The 21,976-nt window shown below is 41.6% G+C and overlaps 1 protein-coding gene across 2 annotated transcripts in view; it reads right to left on the bottom strand.

Annotated features, from left to right (window-relative positions):
- Positions 1–21,976, bottom strand: part of SYNDIG1 (synapse differentiation inducing 1) — a 394,531-nt gene that overhangs the window by 233,405 nt on the left and 139,150 nt on the right. For both annotated transcript variants that reach the window (XM_036245078.1, XM_036245077.1), the window contains exon 2: positions 13,349–13,913. In XM_036245078.1, the coding sequence (XP_036100971.1) occupies positions 13,349–13,828 (480 nt within the window). In that variant the 5' untranslated portion in view covers positions 13,829–13,913. The remainder of the gene's footprint in view (positions 1–13,348; positions 13,914–21,976) is intronic.

The following is a 21,976-nucleotide window of genomic DNA, read 5'->3' as shown; positions in this document are numbered from 1 at the left end:
ATCTTTTAATATTATGTAGTGACCTTCTTTGTTTCATAATATGGCCCTCATTTTGAAGTCTATCTTGTCATATATGAGTATTGCTACACCAGCTTTTTTTTTCCATTTTCATTTGCCAGGAAAAGTTTTTTCCATCCCTTCACTTTCATCCTGTGTGCATGTTTTGTTCTGAGGTATGTCTCTTATAGACAGCATATATATGGGTCATGTTTTGTTATCCAATCAACTACCCTATAACTTTCGGTTGGAGCATTTACTCAGTTTACACTTAAGGTTATTATTGATAGGTACTTATTTGTTACCATTTTTATTCTTTATCGCTGTGTTTCTCTTTGTCTCTCTTTATTCTTCTTCTTACAACAGTCCCTTTAGCATTTCTTGCAGTGCTCATTTGGTGGTAGTAAATTCCTTTAGCGTTTTGTTTTTTTTTTTTTGCATGTAAAGCTCTTCATTTTTCCTTCAATTTTTAATGATAGCCTTACTTGACAGACTAATCTTGGGTCCAGACCTTTGCTTTTCATTACTTTGTACACTTCATGCCACTCCCTTCTGGTCTTCAGTGTTTCTATTGAGAAATCAGCTGACAATCTAATAGGAGCTCCCTTGTAAATAACTTTCTGTCTCTCTCTTGCTGACTTTAGGATTCTTTCTTTGTCTTTAACATTTGCCATTTTTGTGTCTAGGTGTGGGTCTTTTGGGGTTCATCTTGATTTGGACTATCTGTGTTTCCTGGACTTGTGAGACTTTTTCCTTCACCAGGTTAGGTAAGTTTTCTGTGATTATTTCTTCAAACAGGTTGTCTATTTCTTTCTATGATTCTTCTCCTTCTGGTACCTCTACGATGTGAATATTGTTATGTTTCATATTGTCCCAAAATGCTCTTAAATTCTCCTTCTGTGTTTTATTTATTTATTTTTTTTCCATTTTCTGCTTTTTTGGAGTGTTTTTTGTACCTTTTCTTCTAACTCACTGACTCTGTTTTCAGCTTTGTCTAATCTATTATTGAATCCTTACAAGGTATTTTTAATTTCAGCTATGTCATTCTTCATTTCCACTTGACTTTTATTCATAGCTTCTACCTCTTTTATGCTGGTGTAGTTCTCAGTAAGTTTCTTGTAGTTTTTACTAAGTTGTTTGAGCACTCTTAAAACCTTTGCTTTGAATTCTTTATCTGACTAATTCTTGTTCTTATTATATATATTTTTTTTCTTTTCTGGTGATTCCTTCTTTTTCTCTATTTGGGGATTAGTTCTTTGTCTCCCTATTTTATGAGTCCAGAAGTTTGGAGCCAGGTGGGGCATGTTTGTCCATGTAGGCAAGTTAGTATATATCAGATTAAGCTGCTATGCCCCCTAGTCTTGGTGTGATGGCCTTCTTATGGGACCCTATGGAGTAGTCTCTTTTATCTTCTGAGTTGGGTACTCTAGGACAGACCCTTGTGTGTGTTATTTGGGCTCTCTTTTATAATTTGCATCTTGATTGGTGGTGTCCATTTGTGGTAGGCTCAGTCCTCAGGGTTTTTTAACTATAAGTCACTACCCTGGCCCTTTTGACCATGTCATGCCAACCATTATAGAGGTGTTGACAGGACAAAATAAAGCAAATAGACCAAACCAAAAAGATCCCCCCAACTCAATATATACCTCAACAATAATGAAAGCAACTGCCTCAACAAAAAGAATAAAAGACAACACAATAAAACAAACAAACAAACAAACAAAAAACAAACCTTATACCCCACAAAGAACATAGGATGTGCAAGAGCAAAAGAATTAGAAGAGAAAAAAAGAAAAAGAAATTGAAATAAAATAAAATAAAAGTAAAGAAGACAATGCAAAACCACACTAAAAAAACAGAAGGAAAAATCATCAGCTTGAACAATGATACAATGGCTCAGCAATATGACACACATGCTCACGCTCATGCACACACAATGAACAATACTAGAACTCATGAGACTGGACAACATAAAAGTGGTGAAGAAAAAAATGTATATAAAAATAAAGAAGTCAAGGCAATAGCACACCATTCCAAAGGGCACCTTAAATAGTTATCAGCATCTGTATTGGTGGAAGCACCAGCTTCAGTGAAAAGCTTAAAGGACAGCCCTGGCCGGTTTGGCTCAGCGGTTGGAGCATTGGCCTGTGGACCAGAAAGTCCTGGGTTCGATTCCCGCTGGGGGCACATACCAAAGGAAAAAAAAAAAAAAAGCTTAAAGAACAAACAACCAGAAAACACACACACACACAGAATACGAAAAATCACGAGACCAAAAGTGTTACAAGAGGGGAAAAACAAAACAAAAAATATGAAAACAAAAAATTCAGAGACCAGAAATAGGGTATGTATGAAAAATAAAAGGTAGAAAATAATAATGATAATTTTAGAAGGTAATACTGTTAATTTGAATAAAATACAGAATAGAAAAGTAGAAAATGGGAAAGAAAAAAAAACAATTGAATAATAATAATAATAATAACAATAATAAAAACATAAGCACACATACCAAAACCACCACCACCACAACAGAGGGAAAAAAGCAAAACACAACCCTTGGATCTGCTCTTTATTGTGTTTACTGAACTTTCCTCCGTTATAGTTGGATCTGGCCCCTTGGGTATATGTCCATGTCCTCTTGGGTAGATCTCTGGTGTAGGCCAGTATGAATTACTGTCTCTGCCTGGTCCTTGGCCTCCTGACAGGAGCCCTGCAGGGCATGGTCCCAGGTGTCCCAGGTAATCTTCTGAGCTGGGCTACCCTAACTCAGAGGCTGGGTCACCTTCAGGGCTAGCCACTTGTTTGTATTTGTTCTGGATTGCTTTCCCTTTCTCCTACAGCACTGGGCTCTGTGGAATATCAAGTCCAGTCAGGCTGATTTATTCAGACTTGTGTTCTGGGTGATGCCTATAGCTTGCAGGAGAGTGAGGCAGTCTCTTCCTCTCCTTCTAATTGACACAATTCTGCCTGGGTTGCTGGCACCACACCCCACACAGATAAGAATAGAAAAATAAATAAATAAATAAGTGTCTTTGATATTTCACCAAGGCCAGCTCACACTGGATGGGGCTACTGCCCAGGCTCCCACCTGGCCAGATGTTTGAATCCCCAACATGTCAGACCCTGCTGCTGGAGTGCAGATGTCCTGCCCTAGTTCTTATGCCATTCATTGCTTGTTGTTTTACAGGGTGAGGGTTCTACTCAGGCTCTTTCCCAGCCAGAAGTCTGACACCTCAGCATGTCAGGCACTGCCACTGGGGTGCAGATTTCCTGCTCTAAGCTGTTTGCTATTCTACTGTGTGGGGGTTTCCTCTAGGACCCCAGCTCATCAGGTACTGTTGCTGGGGTATCTATCTGATCTTCAACTTAGAGCTGTTCCTTGGGTGGGGAGAGGGGCACCTCCTCTTAGCTTGAGGTGGGAAGGAAAGGAGCTCTTTCCCCAGGCACCACTTGTGCTCCCCTTCCCTTCTCTGTTGCTCTCCTTTGGGGATCTCTATGTGTTGCTGAGTTCCCCCTTTCCCAGGGGGCTTGAGATGCACCACTACCTGCACTTTCCCTCTGTCTTCTAAGCTGTGCTATGCTGCACAGCTGGGTGAGTTTACTCACTCACCTACTTTGCTGTTTCTTCATCTCTCCTCTCCATGGCTTCCTTATTCACAGTATTTCCAGTCAGCTATTTTTAGGTGGTTTTTTTAAGTTAAATATTCTGTAGTTTAGCCTTAGGTCTGGTCCTGTGTTTGGAGCAAGTGGAAAGGACTTCCTTAGACTTCAGCCTAAGGCCTCTAAGGCTTCTTGCCCCTTCCTCTTATCTTCTCATCCCCTATTTGTGGGTTCTGAAATAGCAGCTCTAGCACATTTTTTTTTCTTAATGTAGAAAGAACACCATCAGCAATAGAATATAAGAGACTGAAACCAGCATATCTCAGATTGAAGAGCTTCCAGTGAAGCCAACTGTGTGACTTTGGACACCTCCAAAGCTTCAGTTTCCTCATGTGCAAAGTGCAAAAGTAATAGTAACAGCTATCAGTGTTAATGCAAAGATTGGATGGCAGAATGTGCGTTAAGGACCTAGGACAAAGTAGATGCTCCATAAATATGTTTTCTCTTCCCTTTCTTCCTTTGGTTAAAAAAAAAAAAAAAAAAGGCTCAACTATCTTGGGCACCATTTCTAAGCAATGGCTTCCATATTCTCTAGGACCCTAAAGGTTTATATTGTCACAAATAAATGAGTAATAATCGGCCTTTCAACATTTGATAAGCATCTCTAATAACAAGAGAGCTGTTAGGTCGCTCCAGCCCTGAACTTGACCCACTTCATTTCATAACTTTAAACTCAAATTTTATATTTCATAGAATTGCTTTATAACTTGTGCCTACAATCTCTCTGAGTTTGTGTGAAAAGGAGAGGTAGTTTCTTGCTGTTGGTGGTCCTGTAAGCTTCAGTTTTAGGTGCCAGCTGGGAACTAGATGACACAATAGTCAAAACCAGGGAGGAGGCCCTGAAGCTGTGGGATACTGGGCCTAATTTGTTATGCAGCCAGAGTGTCCTGAGGGAATTTTTGCAGGGCAGCCTGTCAGGTCACACTGAGTACAAGGATATTGAATGATGTGCAGCCACCTCTGCATTCCTATGAACACTTCAGAGGGACCTTGCATTCTCCTTCTGTCTGACAGAAACCACAACTGACAATTCACTGTAACTAGCAGCTCACTCTCTCAGGGTAGAACAGGAAACATCACAATTTCTGAGGCTATTCCATAAAGATTCTTGATACTAGCTACAGAACACATCATGTTAATACCACAACCAAGAAAGCAAACTGAAAACTCCACTTGCTTTTCCAGAAATGTATTTCAGGTGAGCACAAACTCTCTGGATCAGGGAAATCAACATTATAAATCCCAGAGATGAACCTCTTCAGGCAGAATGATAAGGGGATGGGTAAGAGGCAGGTTACCCAGTAAACAGGAACTCCGTCACTAAGGGCCCCTGCTCTTAACCAGGGCAATGACTTTGAAAGCTGCGGTTTTCAGGAAAGAGTATCAATTTGCTACAGAATTTTCAAAGAAGTTAAATTTATTTTTATTTTTGTTCATCTGAATTAGCAGTGCCTTCTGAGAAGAACTCCAGACAATATGTGCTGTGTTTATTTCAGTCATAATATAACCAGAACTGTTGTCACTGTTCAATTAGATGACTTTTAAAAAATTTTGCCAAATAGTCCAAATTTTGTCCCTTGGTAGAATGCTGTAGTTTGGCACCCAACTTGTTGGCACTTTAGTACACTTACTGTCACACTAAATATTCCCTTTCACACTGACTTGGAACTTGGCTATATGATTTACTTTGGCCAATAAGACAGTAACATGTGTAACACAAGAAAGACACTTGAAAAGCCATTGTGTACTGGGACTCACTCCTTTTTACTGCTCTTAGAATCCCTACCATGCTTCTATGTGATGAAGTAGGCTGCTAGATGATGACAGACATGTGGTCCATTCACCTCTGTTGCCTCAGTCAATGGCCAGACAGTATTCTCAAGCATAGCTGCCTAGATAACACAAACCAATGAGGGAACCCAGATGAGACCAGCAGAGCAACAATTATGCAAATGAGACCCACTCAAATTTTGATCCTGAGAATTATGAGGTAAATAAATAGTTGTTATTTTAAGCCATTATGATTTGAGTGATTTGTTATGCAGTAAATATTCACTATACCCACCTCTTTATAATTTCATGGAATGAATAAAAGAATAAACCTTAGAACAGTCACTGCATATATGATGACATTTCTAACCAGTCATTAGTTGTTTTCTTTTCCATGCTCAAAAATAGAATAAAGAGTGTCTTAGCTGTACCAGAAGAATGTTGCTGAGAAAATACCTGTTTTTAAATAATTCCTAAAGGACTAAATAAACCACTTTGGGTGAATCCCTGAAATCCTCCATGGGTGTACAAATAACATAATTGTGTCTTGATTTCTTCCTCTCAGAGCCTGGAGGAGGAACCGTTTCTTCCTCTGGGTTTGTTACCTGGATGTCTACCAGAAAGTCTCACTAGATGCCTAAGAAGCAACTCAAGTTGTAAAGAACTTGTTCCACTAATGTCATTGAGTCTACCCTTTCTGGCTAAGGTATAAATGCCAACATGCTCTATCTTACTACTATAGTCAAAAGTCAATATAAAAATATTAATACACACTAGGTACTATTATTAAGATAAATATTCCAGTTGCTGTATCTTTAAAGGTAGATGGGTTAGCCGAGCTCACCTCCCCAGAATCCTATACTGCCTGTCAAAATTTGAAATGATCAGGTAGAAAAGCCCATCACCCCAACCAATCACCTCCTAGCAGTCATTTAAAAAATTGTCTTTGACTTCCGGTCAAGATGGCAGCGTAGGTAAACGCAGTATCGCGTCCTCCCACAACCACATCAAAGTTACAACTAAACTACAGAACCACCATCATTCAAAACCGCCTGAAATCAAGCTGAATGGAAGTCGTACAACTACGGAACTAAGAAAAAAAAAGCAGCTACATCCAGACCGGTAGGACAGGCGGCGGGGCGGCAAGGTGGCGGCGAGACTGGCTGGTCCCACACCCAAGCGTAGTGGATAAAAATCAGGAGGCTCCCGCGGCTTGGAAGGTCCTCACTGAGGACTGAGGGGTCCCCGTCCCACACCAGGTGCCCCGTTCAGGGTTCCAGTGCCAGGAAGAGAATCCCCATAACTTCTGGCTGGAAAAACCAGCGGAAACTGAGGCTCAGGGAAGCTGACCTGGCTGGAGCCCCAGGCAGCTCCCTAAAGGGCTGGCGCACGGACTTATCAGACTCTCTCCCTCTGAGCTCAGAGGGGAGGCAGCTTGAGGGGCGCCAGAGACACACAGGGAAGAACTGAGCTGTTTGGCACTGGAGTGAGGGCTGGAGAGGGGGCTTCCTCGGGGACAAACGTGCTGTCAGAGGCCTTTGTTCCTTTGGTGAGCCCTTCCCGGGGGCGGCAGACAGAAGCCATATCTGGGACTCCAGCAACCTGGCTCACACTGGTAGCCCCACCCTGCTGACTCCCTGAGGCCCCGCCCCACTCCACACAACTTTCAAGCACACCCAAGCTGTTGCCACTTGCTTAACCATAGGATTTGCCGGTCTTGGATCCTGCTTCAGGTTTTTCCTAAATTCTTTCAAACGAGCAGCATGGGGTCTCAGCGAGCCCCATACCTCTCATTAAGTAATACACAGAAACAAACACAGGGAGGCAGCCAAAATGAGGATACAAAGAAACAGGTCCCAAATAAAAGAACAGAACAAAACCCCAATAAAAGAACTAAGAGAAAGGGAGATAAGCAACCTAACAGATACTGAGTTCAAAATACTGCTTATAAGGATGCTCAATGAACTTAGTGAGAACCTCAGTGAACTTAGGGAGGGCCTCAAGAGCATAAAAAAGGACCAGTTAGAAATCATGGATACACAGTTAGAATTAAAGGAGGCATTAACTGAAATAAAGAATAATTTACACAGCTTTAATAATAGAGTATGTAAATCCAAGGAGAAAACCATTGATTTGGAATATAAGGAAGCAAAAAATGCCCAATCAGAACAGCAAAAAGAAAAAAGAATCCAAAAGAATGAGGATAGTGTAAGGAGCCTTTGGGACAACTTCAAGCATGCCAACATTCGCATCTTGGGGGTGCCCGAAGGAGAAGAGAGAGAGAACAAGAAATCGAAAACCTGTTGGAAACAATAATGGCAGAAAACTTTCCTAACTTGGTGAAGGAAACAGACATACAAGTCCAGGAAGCACAGAGAGTCCCAAACAAGATGAACCCCAAAAGGCCCACACCAAGACACATCATCATCAAAATGCAAAAGGTTCAAGACAAAGAGAGAATCTTAAAAGCAGCAAGAGAAAGGCAGCTAGTTACCTACAAGGGAGTACCCATTAGGCTGTCAGCTGATTTCTCAAAAGAAACTTTGCAGGCCAGAAGGGGGTGGCAAGAAATATTCAGAGTGATGAAAACCAAGAACCTACAACCAAAATTACTCTATCCTGCAAAGCTGTCATTTAGAATTGATGGACATATAAAAACTTTCCCAGGCAAGAAAAAGTTAAAGGAGTTCATCACTACCAAACCGTTATTATATGAAATGATGAAGGGTCTTTTTGAAGAAAAAGATAAAATGTATGAACAAACAAAATGGCAATGAATACATATCTATCAACAATGGAATCTACAAACAAAATGAACAGGAAGAACAGAAACATTCTCATAGATACAGAGAACATTTTGTTGGTTGCCAGTTGGGAAGGGGGTTGAGGGAATGGGTGAAAAAGGTGAAGGGATTAAGAAGCACAAATTCATTGCTAGACTGACAAACCTCAAAGGGAAAGGGGTTGGAGGGGTGGAAAGAAATAAACCAAAGAACTTATATGCATAGCCAATGGACACAGACAATAGTGTGGGAAAAGGTGGGAGGGGGCCGGGAGTGGGGAAAAATGTGGAACATCTGTAATACATTTTACATCCAAAAATAAAGATTTGAAGAAAAAAAAAAAGTACAAAAATAAAAAATTGTCTTTGTCTTGGTATTGAATCTTCATACAATTCCAAAACCCACATCTACTGGCTGAGGTCATCCTGTGAAAATTATTGCAACACATGAATTCAGTTAACTGCTAAAAATATGGATTAGAAAAAAATTGTATTTAAATATAGGTTGTATTTATTAGCAAGCTCAATCAGAAGCCCTTGCAAAGTGTTAAAAAGGAATAAAATTATTTTGAATTATAAAGCCATAGAATGAACATAAACTGAGGACTAACAAGATATGCTAACCACCTATTCATCTCCATTGAGGTTGGCATAATGTACTTATTCATGGATGTAGATATAAAACATATGGGCATAACAAGTGACAAAAGAATGATGTACATATTGAAGAATTTCTTTTTTTAAAAAAATATTTTTTTCTTTATTGATTTTAGAGAGAGAGGAAGGGAGGGGGAAAAAAATGAAAAACATCAATGAGAGAGAACAGTGATTGGCCACCTCCTGTATGCTCTCCACTAGGGATTGGGCCCACAACCTGGGTATGCCCTGGGCTAGAATTGAACTGGTGACCTCTTGGTGCATGGGTCAGTGCTCACCCAGTGAGCCACAAAGGCTGGGCTCTTTTACATTTTCAACCTACAAACTATTCATAACTTTTTGCTGCTGGTAGATATTATATATTAAAGCTGATTTTCCAAAAATTCATTAAAAAACTGAAAATTCTTTCTTGGCCACTTAGGGAACTAGAAACATCTTTGTACAAGAGAGGTCTATGAATATATGTTTTTTGGTTAATCCCTTCACCTTCATAACAACATAGACAACATCTTCATAGACAACAGTGTGGTGATACCAGAAGGAAAGGGGTGGGGGGCTAGGTGGAGGTGAACAAAAGTAGGAGGGAATGAGAACCGAAAGAAACTTTGCTTGGGGCAATAGGTATATGATTTAGTGTGCAGATAATGTTTTATTGAGTTGTACACTTGAAACCAGTATGGTTTTGTGAACTATTGTCAACTCAATAAATTCAATTAACAAAAAAAAAAAAAGAGAGGCCTAACTCATTCTTTTACATCATCTCCAAACAATGACCTATTTTACTTTTTAAGTACTTACTCACTTTTAAAAAAATATTTCTTTAGTGTTGAAAGTATTACAGATGTCCTTCCTTTTCCCCTCCATCCCCCACTGTCCTTTCTGCTCCCACACCCATCCACCGACTACTGCATTACTGTCTGTGTCCATTGGTTTATTTCTTCCCACCTCCACACCCTCTTGCCTCTGAGGTCTGTCAGTTTGCTCTGATTATCTTTTACCAGCCCTTACAATAGGCCCCCAAGAGGTTCGGTGCATCTAATTTTGTCCTAGCCCCATGCCACCTCCTCTTTCACCTCCATTTCCCTTACACTCTTATCCCACTCTGCAGCCAGAGCAGCTTTCAGAAACGCAGATCTGACCATAATCTTGTCTTAAATCCCTCAGTGGTTCTGTACTCCCAGGTAGCCATCAGGGTGTCCAACAGCATGGCCTGTGTGGTGTGGCACAGTAAAATCCTCAGTAGGGCTGAAGTTATAGATGGTCTTGGGCTTTCTAGTCTCATGCTCCATCTCCCCATAGGGCGCTTTCTTGACTCTGTTACCTGTTCATCCTTTCTGTGTTGTCGCTACTCACCTAAAATCCAATCTTCCTTAGAATATTGGTAAGGCCTTCAGTGATTGACCACACTTCTTTTAGATCCTTTCTCCAAGACCTCTCCATGATCCATAGGTCTTTTCAATTCTAACTTGTGAGTATTCCCTGTAGATCTAAGTTGGATGTCTCCATGTTTTATCTGCTCAAAATGTCCCCTTGGATTGAAATTCTCCCACCACCTCCATACAAGCCTTGCCCAACAGTCCAATTCTCCTCCTCAAGAGCCAGTGCAGAAGCCGCTTCCCCTCCTTTAGATGCTCTCAGAGCAGATTGGGTTGTCTATCATAATAACTCCTGTGTTATAGTGAAATTGCACTTTTGCCTATCTGCTTCCTAAACTTTATGCAGATAAGCATCATTTATACTTTTGCTTTCAGCAGAAATCTCAGACCTGGGGAAAGAGCAGACACTTAACAGATGCTTTTGAATAGAAGCCAAAGAACTCTCCCAACTTTCTCAAAACTTTAGCATTGCCAGAGCTCACACCCTTCTCGTCCCTTAACTGGTGTCATCAAACAGGGTAAAGATCTCCTTGGATAGTCTTCCTACTCCAACAACTTCTCTTCACTACCTGTCACTTTGTTTTCAGCTGCATTGGGATTGCCACATCACTTTTTATTTTTCCATTTCAGAATTTCTCTTCTGACTAAAACATCTTTCTCAACTTGTTTACTTCACTTAGCACAATACCCTCCAGGTCCATTCATGCTGTCCTAAAAGGTAAGCTTAAACTTTTCTTTTTGTTAATCCTCACCCGAGGACATTTTTTGATATTTTGTTCAGATAGAGTGGGGGGGAGAGAGAGAGAGAGAGAGACAAACATTGACATGAAAGGGACACATCGAGTGGTTGCCACCCACACAACCCAACCAGGGCTGGGGACAAACTGCAACTGAGGTACATGCCCTTAGCGGGAACTGAACCCGGGTCTCTCTGGACCACAGGCCGATGCTCTAATCGCTGAGCCAAACCGGCCAGGGCAAAATTTTCCTTTTCCTTTTTTTTTTTAATAGCTGAGAGGCATTCCAATGTCTAACTATACAAGAGCATTTTTATCCACTCACTTACTGATGGGCATTTGGGCTACTACTTCCACAGATTAGCTATTATAAATAATGCTGCAATGAACATAGGGGTGCATATATTTTTTCAGATTAAGGTTTTATGATTCTTTGGATATATTCCCAGTGGAATTGCTGGATCATAAGGCAGTTCCATTTCAAAAATTTTAGGTATATCCATACTGTTTTCCACAGTGGCTATCCAAAACCTCATTCTCACCAATAGCGCATGAGGGTGCCCCTTTCTCCACATCCTTACCAGTGCTTGTTGTTTGTTGCTTTATTGATGATAGCCATTCTGATGTGTGAGGTGATATCTCATTGTGGTTTTAATTTATATCTCTCTGTCAATTAGTGACCTTGAGCATTTTTTTCCTGTGTGTAGTGGCCATCTCTATGTCCTCTTTGGAGAAGTGTCTTTTCAGGTTCTTTGCCCATTTTTAATTGGATTGCTTGTTTTCCTGGTGTTGAATTTTATAAGTTATTTATATATTTTAGAAATTATCCTCTTATTAGATGTATCATCGGCGAATATGTTCTCTCATACAGTGGGTTCCCTTTTCATTTTGTTGATATTTTCTTTTGCTGTGCAAAGACTCTTTAGTTTGATGTAATCCCACTTGTTTACTTTTTCTTTTGTTTCCCTTGCCAGGGGTGATGTAGTAGAACAAATATTGCTACTAGAAATGTCTGAGATTTTTTTCCCTTATATATGGAATCTAATGTACAAAATTAACCAAAAAATGAAGACAGATTCATGGATACAGAGAACAGACTGATAGCTGTCATAGGGGAGGTGTTTGGGACTGGGTGAGAGGGTAAAGGGATAAACAAAAAAAAATAAGAAGAAAGATTCATGTACACAGACAACAGTATTGTGATTGCCAGAGGGAAGGTAGAATGGAGGGAGGGAGAGGAAGGTAAAGAGGATATAAGTGGTGAAGGAAGGAGAATTAACTTGGGGTGGTAAACACACAGTACAATATACATATGATGTATGATAGAAGTGTACACTTGAAATCTGCATAAATTTGTTAACCAATGTCACCCCAATAAATTCAATTAAAAAAAAAAGAACATCTCTTTCCAGCTGCTTCTGGATTTCATTTTACCTCCAATCCTGACACTTCTGGTCTTGGCCAATCAGTACCTTGTAAATTTACTAGCTTTCTACCTAGTCTGAGGCCCGAAGGTTATGGGTCTTATTCTACATTGAATCTCTTTGTTTTTGCTTTCTTCAGCCTTTCCCAGGAAATCTGGTTCTTCTTTTCCAGCCTCTGGTGTCAACTCTTAGTTGACAAACATGGCTTTTGTTTAGATCTGTGCAATTCACTTTTACCCTTACATATGTGAGGCTTTATCAAAGGGGAAGGAATAAGCTATACAGCCAGAGGCTGTTGTGCATGTTGCACCATGTCAATGTGAATGTTTCTAAGAATGTAACCCAAAAGCCCTTATCTGCTTTCTAGTCTACTGAAAAAGTGACTCTTGCAAAAATTTCACTCACCCTCCCTTTAGGCTATCAATTCTAGTACTTCTTCCAGCAGGTTTTAGCTATACCAGCGATCCCTTAGTTTCCACACAAGGAAACCTTGCCTGTGTGGCAACAGAAATACTTCTCCAGTTGTCACCACACATGCATTTTTAGCCTTTTGTTGCGCTAGTACCACATTCCCTTCTCTCACTTTGCTCACTTTTGCTAATGACCTCTCTTTCCTGTCGGTAGGATATTAAGGGAAGTCCTCAAGTGACATGCTAGTGATGGCAAAATTTATATACACCTGTACTCCATCCCCACAGCTTTTACCTTAGGTCATTTTTTATCAGAATCCCTGGTGAAGCCCTAAATGGATCATGATCATTTAGTCTCTCTCCACTCCTCCCATCTTTTACCAATATTAAAATGCTAAGGGGCACCAAATATGCTTCAGTTTCTCTGCATTTCCTCACACGAGTTTCATTCCTGATTTTTTTCCAGGCACTCATGGCTTACCACCAAATCACCACATTTCATTCCCAAAAGCCTATGAGAAATATATCCTCTGACCTCCAGCTCCTGGAATTCCTCTTCCTCTTCCACATCATACGAGAGGGTGTGGATTTTGATGTCATCAGCTGAGAGGTCAATAAACTTTCCATCAAGGTACTCCAGGCTCTCTCTGGTGGGTGATTGATCTTCAGTGAATGTGGTCTCACAGCAGTCAGCAGCCATGCCATCCCTCCAGGAACGCAGCATGCTCTCCGAGTAGAGGATGATGTTGGGATGGTAGTGGGACTCCACTGACTGCTGAAGGGTGTTGGGGTCCAGCAGCTGCTGGACTGACTCATTCATGCTGTCATCCAGGGTGGCTGATGCTTCACTGCCCACCAGCCGGCAGTTTTGGTACTGGGGTGCTGGGTAAAGAGACACCAGGCCATCTCTGTTCTCAGACATAAAGGTTTTGGTATTAATTAAGCCATTCCTCTTGCCAGCATTGTTAATTTTGCTGTGCATCAGCATACTCTTCTGTTCAATTATGCCATCCATGGTGCTCTCCCTGCCCAGTTGGGTGTCAGGCTGTGCTGCAAGGCTCGACTTCAGGGTCACACTTGCTTCATGAAAACCATGTCTCCTGCAGAAGAAGAAAACAGAGATAAGACAAGAAACTTACACTTGAAAAAGATCTAATCTCATAGACCCTTGTTCTTTCAGGTATACTATTCAGACAATATGCACCACACCTAGGACAGTGAGATGATATTCTAGTCCTACCTAATACACCAATTTAATTTTTTAAAGATATTTTAATTAAATATTTTTAGATAGAAAGGAAGGGAGAGAAAAGCGTAATTGATGTAAAAGTGAAGATCAGCTGCTTCTTGCATGCCCCCTACCAGGGATCAAGCCCACAACCTGACCCAGAATTAAACCAGCAACCTTTCAGTGCACTGGATGATGCCCAACCAACTGAGTCACACTGGCCAGAGCATCTAATCATCCAATTTTAAAAAGGCTCTATCAGAGCAGCCAGCCCAGAGTAAAGCAGAAACTGATTATTGGCATCTCTGTAAAGTCACTGTTACCAAAAAAGACTCTGCAGAAATTGGAACCACTGCAGATCTAGAGAAACTTTTGATGGTCACCAGACATCCTGAAACTCACAGGTAACGCCAATCACATTGGCATGGCACCAGTGCACAGGGAAAATAAGACTGTAAATCTGCAATAGAGATGGAATCTTCCAGGTTCATGACTAAAACACACACAACCAAAGAAGAAAGGGTTTAGAATAACATCCCACACATATTTAGAAAATAAATGACAAGGAGATCCAACATGGCAGCAGAGTGAATGGAAGTTATACAGACTTACAACTAAAATAAAAACATGTCATCTGGAAAAACAACTGAAGAACAGCTGGAGAGAACACTTATAACCAGGGAAATAAACAGGACCACAAATCGAGACAAGTAGAAGCTGCTGAGTCACAAGAGGGCTGTCTGGGTGCCCATAGGCAGCAGCTGAGGGTTGTATTAGTTGTGAGCAGTTCCCTCTAAGAAGTAGAGGGTTAAAACCCCAGGCTTGCTCCCCAGCACAAAGGTAGTGGAACAAAGAAAGGTGCCCACATAACATCTGGCTGAGAAAATAACCACAGAAGAGGTTTTGTCCATTGGTGATGGACACAGGAAACACCAGCACTTCCCTGAAGAGCCAGTACACTAAATTACAGCTGTAGCCACTCACCTTGAGTTCCAGCAGAGGGAGTGCAGACTGGACTGAAACTGTGTGAAGAGAATCAGGGGTTTGTGCAAATGAGGAGCTGGGAAGGAGATCATCAGGAGCTCTATGCTGAGTCACTCCCCCAAAGAACAGTAGCCATTTTCCTCAAAGAGCCCCTTCCCAGAGTGGCTGTAGACTGAGGGAGAAGCAGCTGATCCACCTTTAGGAATTTAAAACCACCCAGCCTGGAAAAGTGCAACCTGAGGCTCATTAACAGCTAGACACTACCTGCTAGCCAATGGGCAGAGAAAAGCTTCTGAAGGCTTTGGGCTTCAGTGCTGGCTCTCAGTATTGGGGACTGTGGCTCTGGGAACTGAGCTGTGAAGGCAGAGGCCTGAGATCCTATGCTTCCATGTTTCAGTAGCCATCTGTGTCAAGTAGCCCCATCAGAGTGGTTTTAGCCTTGGAGAGAAGCAGCTGCCCCTCCCTCAAGAATTTAACATCACATTGCCCAGAGAAGTGCAATGTAAGGCTCATTAACAGCCAAAGACTTCAATAAACTCAGTAGGCAGGGATGAGTACCTGAAGGCTTTGAGCCTTGGGACTGACCCTCAGTGTTGGATGTCCTGGCTCTGTGGACTGAGCTCTGAAGGCTGAGGCTGGGAACCCTGTACTGAGCCAATAACCCACACTGGAAAAATAACTTCCTGAAGAGTTATAAATAACACAGGGGAAAACAATTGACCTGTCCACCTCAGGCATTTTTCATTCAGCTGAGGGCTACAACCTGAGGCTCATTAAGTAACAGAGACTAAAAGTCACCATGAAGGCAAAAGCAGTGGGATAATTGAATCTCTGCTTGGCCTGCAACTCTACACTGGAAAGTAAGACTAGACATTGGTGTTTAACATAGTCCCTTCCATACTCATGCAAACCCAGTAGAGGGAGCCACAATCAATGGAACACTGACATGCTCATGTAAGATTTGACAGGCTCCAAAACCTGCTGAGACAGTCAAAATGGTGAAACAAAGAAACAAATTCAAAATAAAAGAAGAAGAGAATTATATAAAAGAAGGGATAAATGAAATGAAATTAGCACATTATCAGAGCTAGAGTTCAGAGTAATGATTATGAGAAAGCTAAACAGCATGAGTAAAGATATAGAAACAATGAAAATCAATCAACTGGAAATAAAAAACCACCAAATAGAAATGAAGAATGACAGCAAAAATAAAGAACACATTGGAAGGAATAACCAGCAAAGTAGAGGAAGCCAAGGACTGGAAGAGCAAATTAGAAGGCAGGGTAGACACAAAGTCACTCAATAAAAGATTGAAAAACAAACAAACAAACAAAAAATAGAAAACAGGAAGACAGAACATGGGGCAGAAGGTTCCTATGCTGTGGAAGGAAAGCAGCCAGCTACCACGGTTGGATGTCCTGGCACATCAGCAAAATTTCCCGAGTGGCCAGGATGCTACACCATTTTGGAAGATCCTGGGTCTTCCCCGGGAAGAGGAAACAGAGAGTGGCTAGGGCCAAGTGATCTGAGTCCACCAGAGTGCCTTGTACCATTGGTCCAGTGAACTCAGCTATGTCAACATGGTCAGGGCAAAGTAGCAGTGCTATAAAGGTGTCTGCTGCAGTAGCTAAAAGTGGCCAGGAGCTGAAGCCCCACTCCCAACAGCAGTGCTGGTTTGCTGACCAGCTCACTGAGGCTCACGGCACTAGCACCAGCTTGGGAACCCGGCATTGCCCCCAACAACAAGTGTCTGGGTGGGAGTAGAGCCCCACCCCCAATAGGCAGCTCAAATTGGCAGCTGCAATGCATCTCCAGTAGCATCAGCAAAGGCTGATCAGGAGCAGTGCCCCAGCCCAAGCAGCAGGGCTAGGGCAGCTGAGACCTGCCTTTGACAACTGCAGAAGTGGAGTTGGAATAGAGCTCCAACCCTGAGCAGCAGCATGTCCCAGGTGTGGAGCATCCTCAGCCCTCAACAGCAGTAAATGACTGGGACCTGAGAACACCCACTGGCAACAGCAGCAGCAGTAGCAGTGCAAACTGGGAGCTAACACTAGCCCCCAGAAGTGACTGATCAGGAACTGAACCCCACCAGGCAGGAGAGTAACCCAACAACACATAAGCAGGACCTATGCACCCCAGCAGTGCATCAGAAGGATTAATGAAGCCCAGTAGGGCAGTAGTGGAACCCACAAACCCCAGGAGGATACCAGAGGGGCCCAGGAACCCTAGCAGGATACCAGAGGGACCCATGAACCCAGCAGGATGCCAGTGGAACCTAATACCAAACATATTATGAGAACACACCCAAGCAACATACCAGCAGAACCCAAGCACCCCAGAAGCACAGTACCTGGACCTATGCATCCCAAGCAGCAACAGCACATATTAACAGATGAGATTGATTCCCAGCAGCATCACCAGAAGCTGATCAGGAACGGTGCCACAGCCCAAGCAGCAGCAACTTTCAGGGAGTCAAGATCTGCATAACAGACCAATACTAGTGTCCAGGTGTCAATCTTCCAAGACCCACAGCAGGTAAGAGGTGCCATACATCAAAATAGGCTGGGTGGCACAACATCCTTACTTGATACACACCAACCTGCCTACATACTACAACATCCCTCATTGGGCTTAGAACTGCCAGATTGCTAAAATGGTGAAAAAAAGAAAAAACACCCAAATGGAAAAAAAAACAAAAACAACTAATCACCACAAAAAGAACTACAGGAACTAGAAGAAAGAAACTTGTCAGATTAAAAATTCAAAGCAATGGCCCTGCCCAGTTTGGCTCAGCGGTTAGAGCGTCGGCCTGCGGTCCTGAGAGACCCGGGTTCGGTTCCCGCTAAGGGCATGTACCTCGGTTGCAGTTTGTCCCCGGCCCTGGTCGGTTGTGCGGGTGGCAGCCACTCGATGTGTTCCTTTAACATCGATGTTTCTCTCTCTCTCTCTGTTCCTCTCTCTCCCTCCCACTCTACCTGAACAAAAAAAACGGAAAAATGTCCTCGGGTGAGGATAAAAAAAAAAAAAAAAAATTCAAAGCAATGATCATAAACATGCTTAACAATTTGGTGAAAACTACAAGCAACTTAATAAGAACTACTACAGCTTTGAAAAAAAGGTAGAGCCCTGGCGGGTTTTGCTCAGTGGTTAGAGCGCCGACCTGCGGTCCTGAGAGACCCGGGTTCGGTTCCCGCTAAGGACATGTACCTCGGTTGCAGTTTGTCCCCGGCCCTGGTTGGTCGTGCGGGTGGTGGCCACTCGATGTGCCCCTTTCACATCGATGTCTCTCTCTCTCTCTCTCTCTCTCTCTCCTCTCTCTCCTTCTCCCCCTCCCACCCTCCCTCCCACTCTACCTGAACAAAAAAATGGAAAAAATGTCCTCGGGTGAGGATTAAAAAAAAAAAAAATGTAGAAGCTATGCATAAAAATCAAAAGGAAATAAATAATAATATCCTTGTTATAAAAAATACCTTAGAAGGGTTCAATAGTAACAGTGATACCTCGGTTCTCGAATGCCTCGGATTTCGACCAAATCGGTATTCGACCAGGAGATTCGAGAAACTTTTGTCTTGGAATCCGAACAAATATTTGGAACTCGAACTTCCGAGATGAGTCGAGTTGAGCCGAATGGCGTTCATTCGGCCCAGCGCGCCTTGCTTGCGTCATCAGTGTGAGTGCAGAGAGAGAGTCACGCTTTGTGGAGAGAGTCACGCTTTACACTGAATTTAACCCTTAGACATACTGTACACTTTTATTTCTTGTTGAGACTTATGTTTTTCTACATATTATATACAAATTAGGCCAGTAAATAGGCATTTTCTGGGGCTTGGAACGAATTAATCCAGTTTCCATTATTTCCTATTGGGTTTCATTGCTTCGGTTCTCGAACAATTTGGTTCTCGACCGTCCTCCTAGAACGAATTATGTTCGAGAACCGAGGTATCACTGTAGATTACAAGAAGGTCAAGACTGAATCAGTGACTTAGAAGACAAGGTAGAAAAAAAAAATCCAAATAGAGCAGCAAATGGGGGAAAAAATTAAAAAGCAGGATGAGAGCATGTGAAAATATAGGTGGAGTGAACGAAAACTACACAAACTATCTCCCAGGACCAAAAGGGAATTACAACTAAAATAAAAACAAATTATTGAAAACAGCAACAGAAAAGCAGCAGGACAGGACCATATAACCAGGGACACAGGTAGGATCTGCGGAGGTGCAAGAGGGTGGCAGGCTGGGAGCGCACAGAAAGCAGCAATCTTACCTGTGCGCAGAACCCTTGGGGAACAAAGACCAAGCCCACTCCAGAGTGCAGAGAGCTGAGACAGAGTGCAAAAATAGCCACAGCCACTCACAGGTGGACTATGGCAGAGGGAGGGCAGACTGGGCTAAAACTCTATGGGGACACATGGGATTTGGAGGGCACTCAGAGTTTTTGCTGAGTGGTGGACACAAAGGATGGTGGGCAGTGTGCTCTTTTCCAGAGCTGTGGGAAAAAACAGCAGCCCCACATGCTCAAAGATTCAGCCTTACCCAGGTGAGGCAAAGAAATGCAAATTGAGACTTACTATAAACCATCTTCTATCCCATTCAAATCCTCTTATGCAGAACACCAGGGCTACATTCCAGGGCACTGAGTAACTGAGACTACTAGCCTACAAGTAAAAGCTAGAGGATAACTGAACCTTTCCTGGGTTTGCAAATCTATCCAGGAAAGTAACACTTGACAGTGATGTTTAACGTGGGCCCACCCCGGCTCATCCAAATCCAGTAGAAGAAGCCACAAACAGCAGAACACCAACAACCACAGGAAAAAATTGACAGGCTTCCAAACCCACACAGAGACCAAAATAGTGAAACAAAGAAATAAATCCCAAATAAAAGAACAAAAGAACTCTATCAAAGATGGGAACAATGAAATGCACCTAATCAAATTATCAGAGGTAGAGTCAGAGCCATGATCTTGAGGAAGCTCAACAGCATGAGTAAGGACATCAGCACCATGAGTAAAGATACAGAAACACTGAAAACCAACCAAGTGGAAATGAAGAATGACAAAACAGAAATAAAAAACACATTGGAAGGACTAACCAGCAGAGTAGAAAAAGCTGAGAACCGGATCAGTGAATTAGAAGACAGGGTAGAAAAAAATCAACCAAGGAAAAAGCAATGACAAAAGAGAAAGCTAGCTTAAGAAAACTGTGGGACAACTAAAAACATAATAACATCATAGGAGTCCCCAAAAAGGAAGAAATTGGCTAGGGTTAGAGAATATACTCGAATAAATAGTCACAGAAAACTTTCACAATTTGGAGAAGAAAGAAGGCATTGAAGTTTAAGAATAACAGAGAGCCCCAAGTAAGAATAACCCAAACAGGCCCACACCAAGACAAATAGTAATTAAAATGCCAAAAATTAAAGACAAATACAGAATCCTAAAGGCAGCAGGAGATAAGCAACAGGTTACCTACAAAGGAAACCCCATAAGGCTCTCAGCTGACTTCTCAACAAAAACACTACAGGCCAGAGGGAGTGGCATGAAATAATCAAGGTCATGAATAACAAGGATCTGAATCCAAGACTACTCTACCCAACAAGGCTATCATTCAAAATAGAACGTCAAATAAAGAGCTTCCCAGACAACAACAAAAACAAAAAAGGCTAAGGGAATATATTAACACCAAACAAGCACTGCAAATTATGCTAAAGGACTGCTGTAATTAGTTGAAAAAATAAGAAGAAAAATATAACCACACTAAACAAAAATACCAATAAATAAGTACATATCAATCATCACCTAAAATGTGAATGGTTTGAATGCTCCAAAAAAGAGACACAGAGTAGCTGACTGGATAAAAAAGCATAAGTTACACATATGTTGTTTACAAGAGACCACCTTACAACAAAAGACTCACATAGGTTGAAAGTAAAGGGATGAAAAAAAAAATTTTTTTTTTCAAGCAAACAGAAAGGAAAAAAAGCTGGGGTAGCAATACTCATATCAGATGAAGTGGATATTAAAATGAAGACAATAACTAGAAACAAAGAAGGACACTATATAATATTGAAAGGATCTATCCGACAGGAAGATATAACCTTGGTAAACATATATGCACCCAAAATAAGAGCAGCAACATATATGAAAATTTTTTTGGAGGACTTCAAAGGAGAAATCAATAGTAATACAATCATATCAGGGGACTACAACACCCTACTGACATCACTGGATATATCATCCAGGCAAAAAATTAACATGGCAACATAGATGCTAAATTAAGCACTAGAGCAAATAGATTTAATAGATATCTACAGAGATTTACACCTCAAAACTGCAGAATTCACATTTTTCTCAAGTGCACATGGGACATTCTCAAAGATAGACCACATGTTAGGACACAAAATATATCTCTGCAAGTTCAAGGGGATGGAAATCATAAAAACAATCTTCTCTGATCACAATGGCATGAAACTAGAAATCAATTGCAGAAAGAATATGCAAAGACATTTGATCACATGGATGCTAAATAGCATGTCATTGAACAGTGAATGGATTACCATGGAAATCAAGGAGGAAATTCAAAACTTCCTAGAAACCAATAAATATGAACACACAACATAACAAAATCCATGTGATGCAGTGAAAGCAGTTCTGAGAGGAAAATTTATAGCACTACAGGGCTACCTCAAGAGTCAAGAAAAATTTTTAATAAGCTATCTAACCTCACAACTTAAAGAACTACAAAGCAAACAAAAAGAAAACCCCAGAGCAAGTAGAAGGAAAGAAATAGTAAAGATCAGAGCAGAAATAAATGACATGGAGACCCAAAAAAATCAATTCAAAGGATCAATGAAACAAAGAGCTGGTTCTTTGAAAAAATAAACATTGATGGACCGTTAGCTAGACTCACCAAAAACACAAAAAGGGAGAGAACCCAAATACACAAAATCAGAA

The sequence above is a fragment of the Molossus molossus genome, unplaced genomic scaffold (assembly GCF_014108415.1).
Source record: "Molossus molossus isolate mMolMol1 unplaced genomic scaffold, mMolMol1.p scaffold_m16_p_6, whole genome shotgun sequence".
Lineage (NCBI taxonomy): Eukaryota > Metazoa > Chordata > Mammalia > Chiroptera > Molossidae > Molossus > Molossus molossus.
This window is presented reverse-complemented; position numbering and strand designations above follow the sequence as displayed.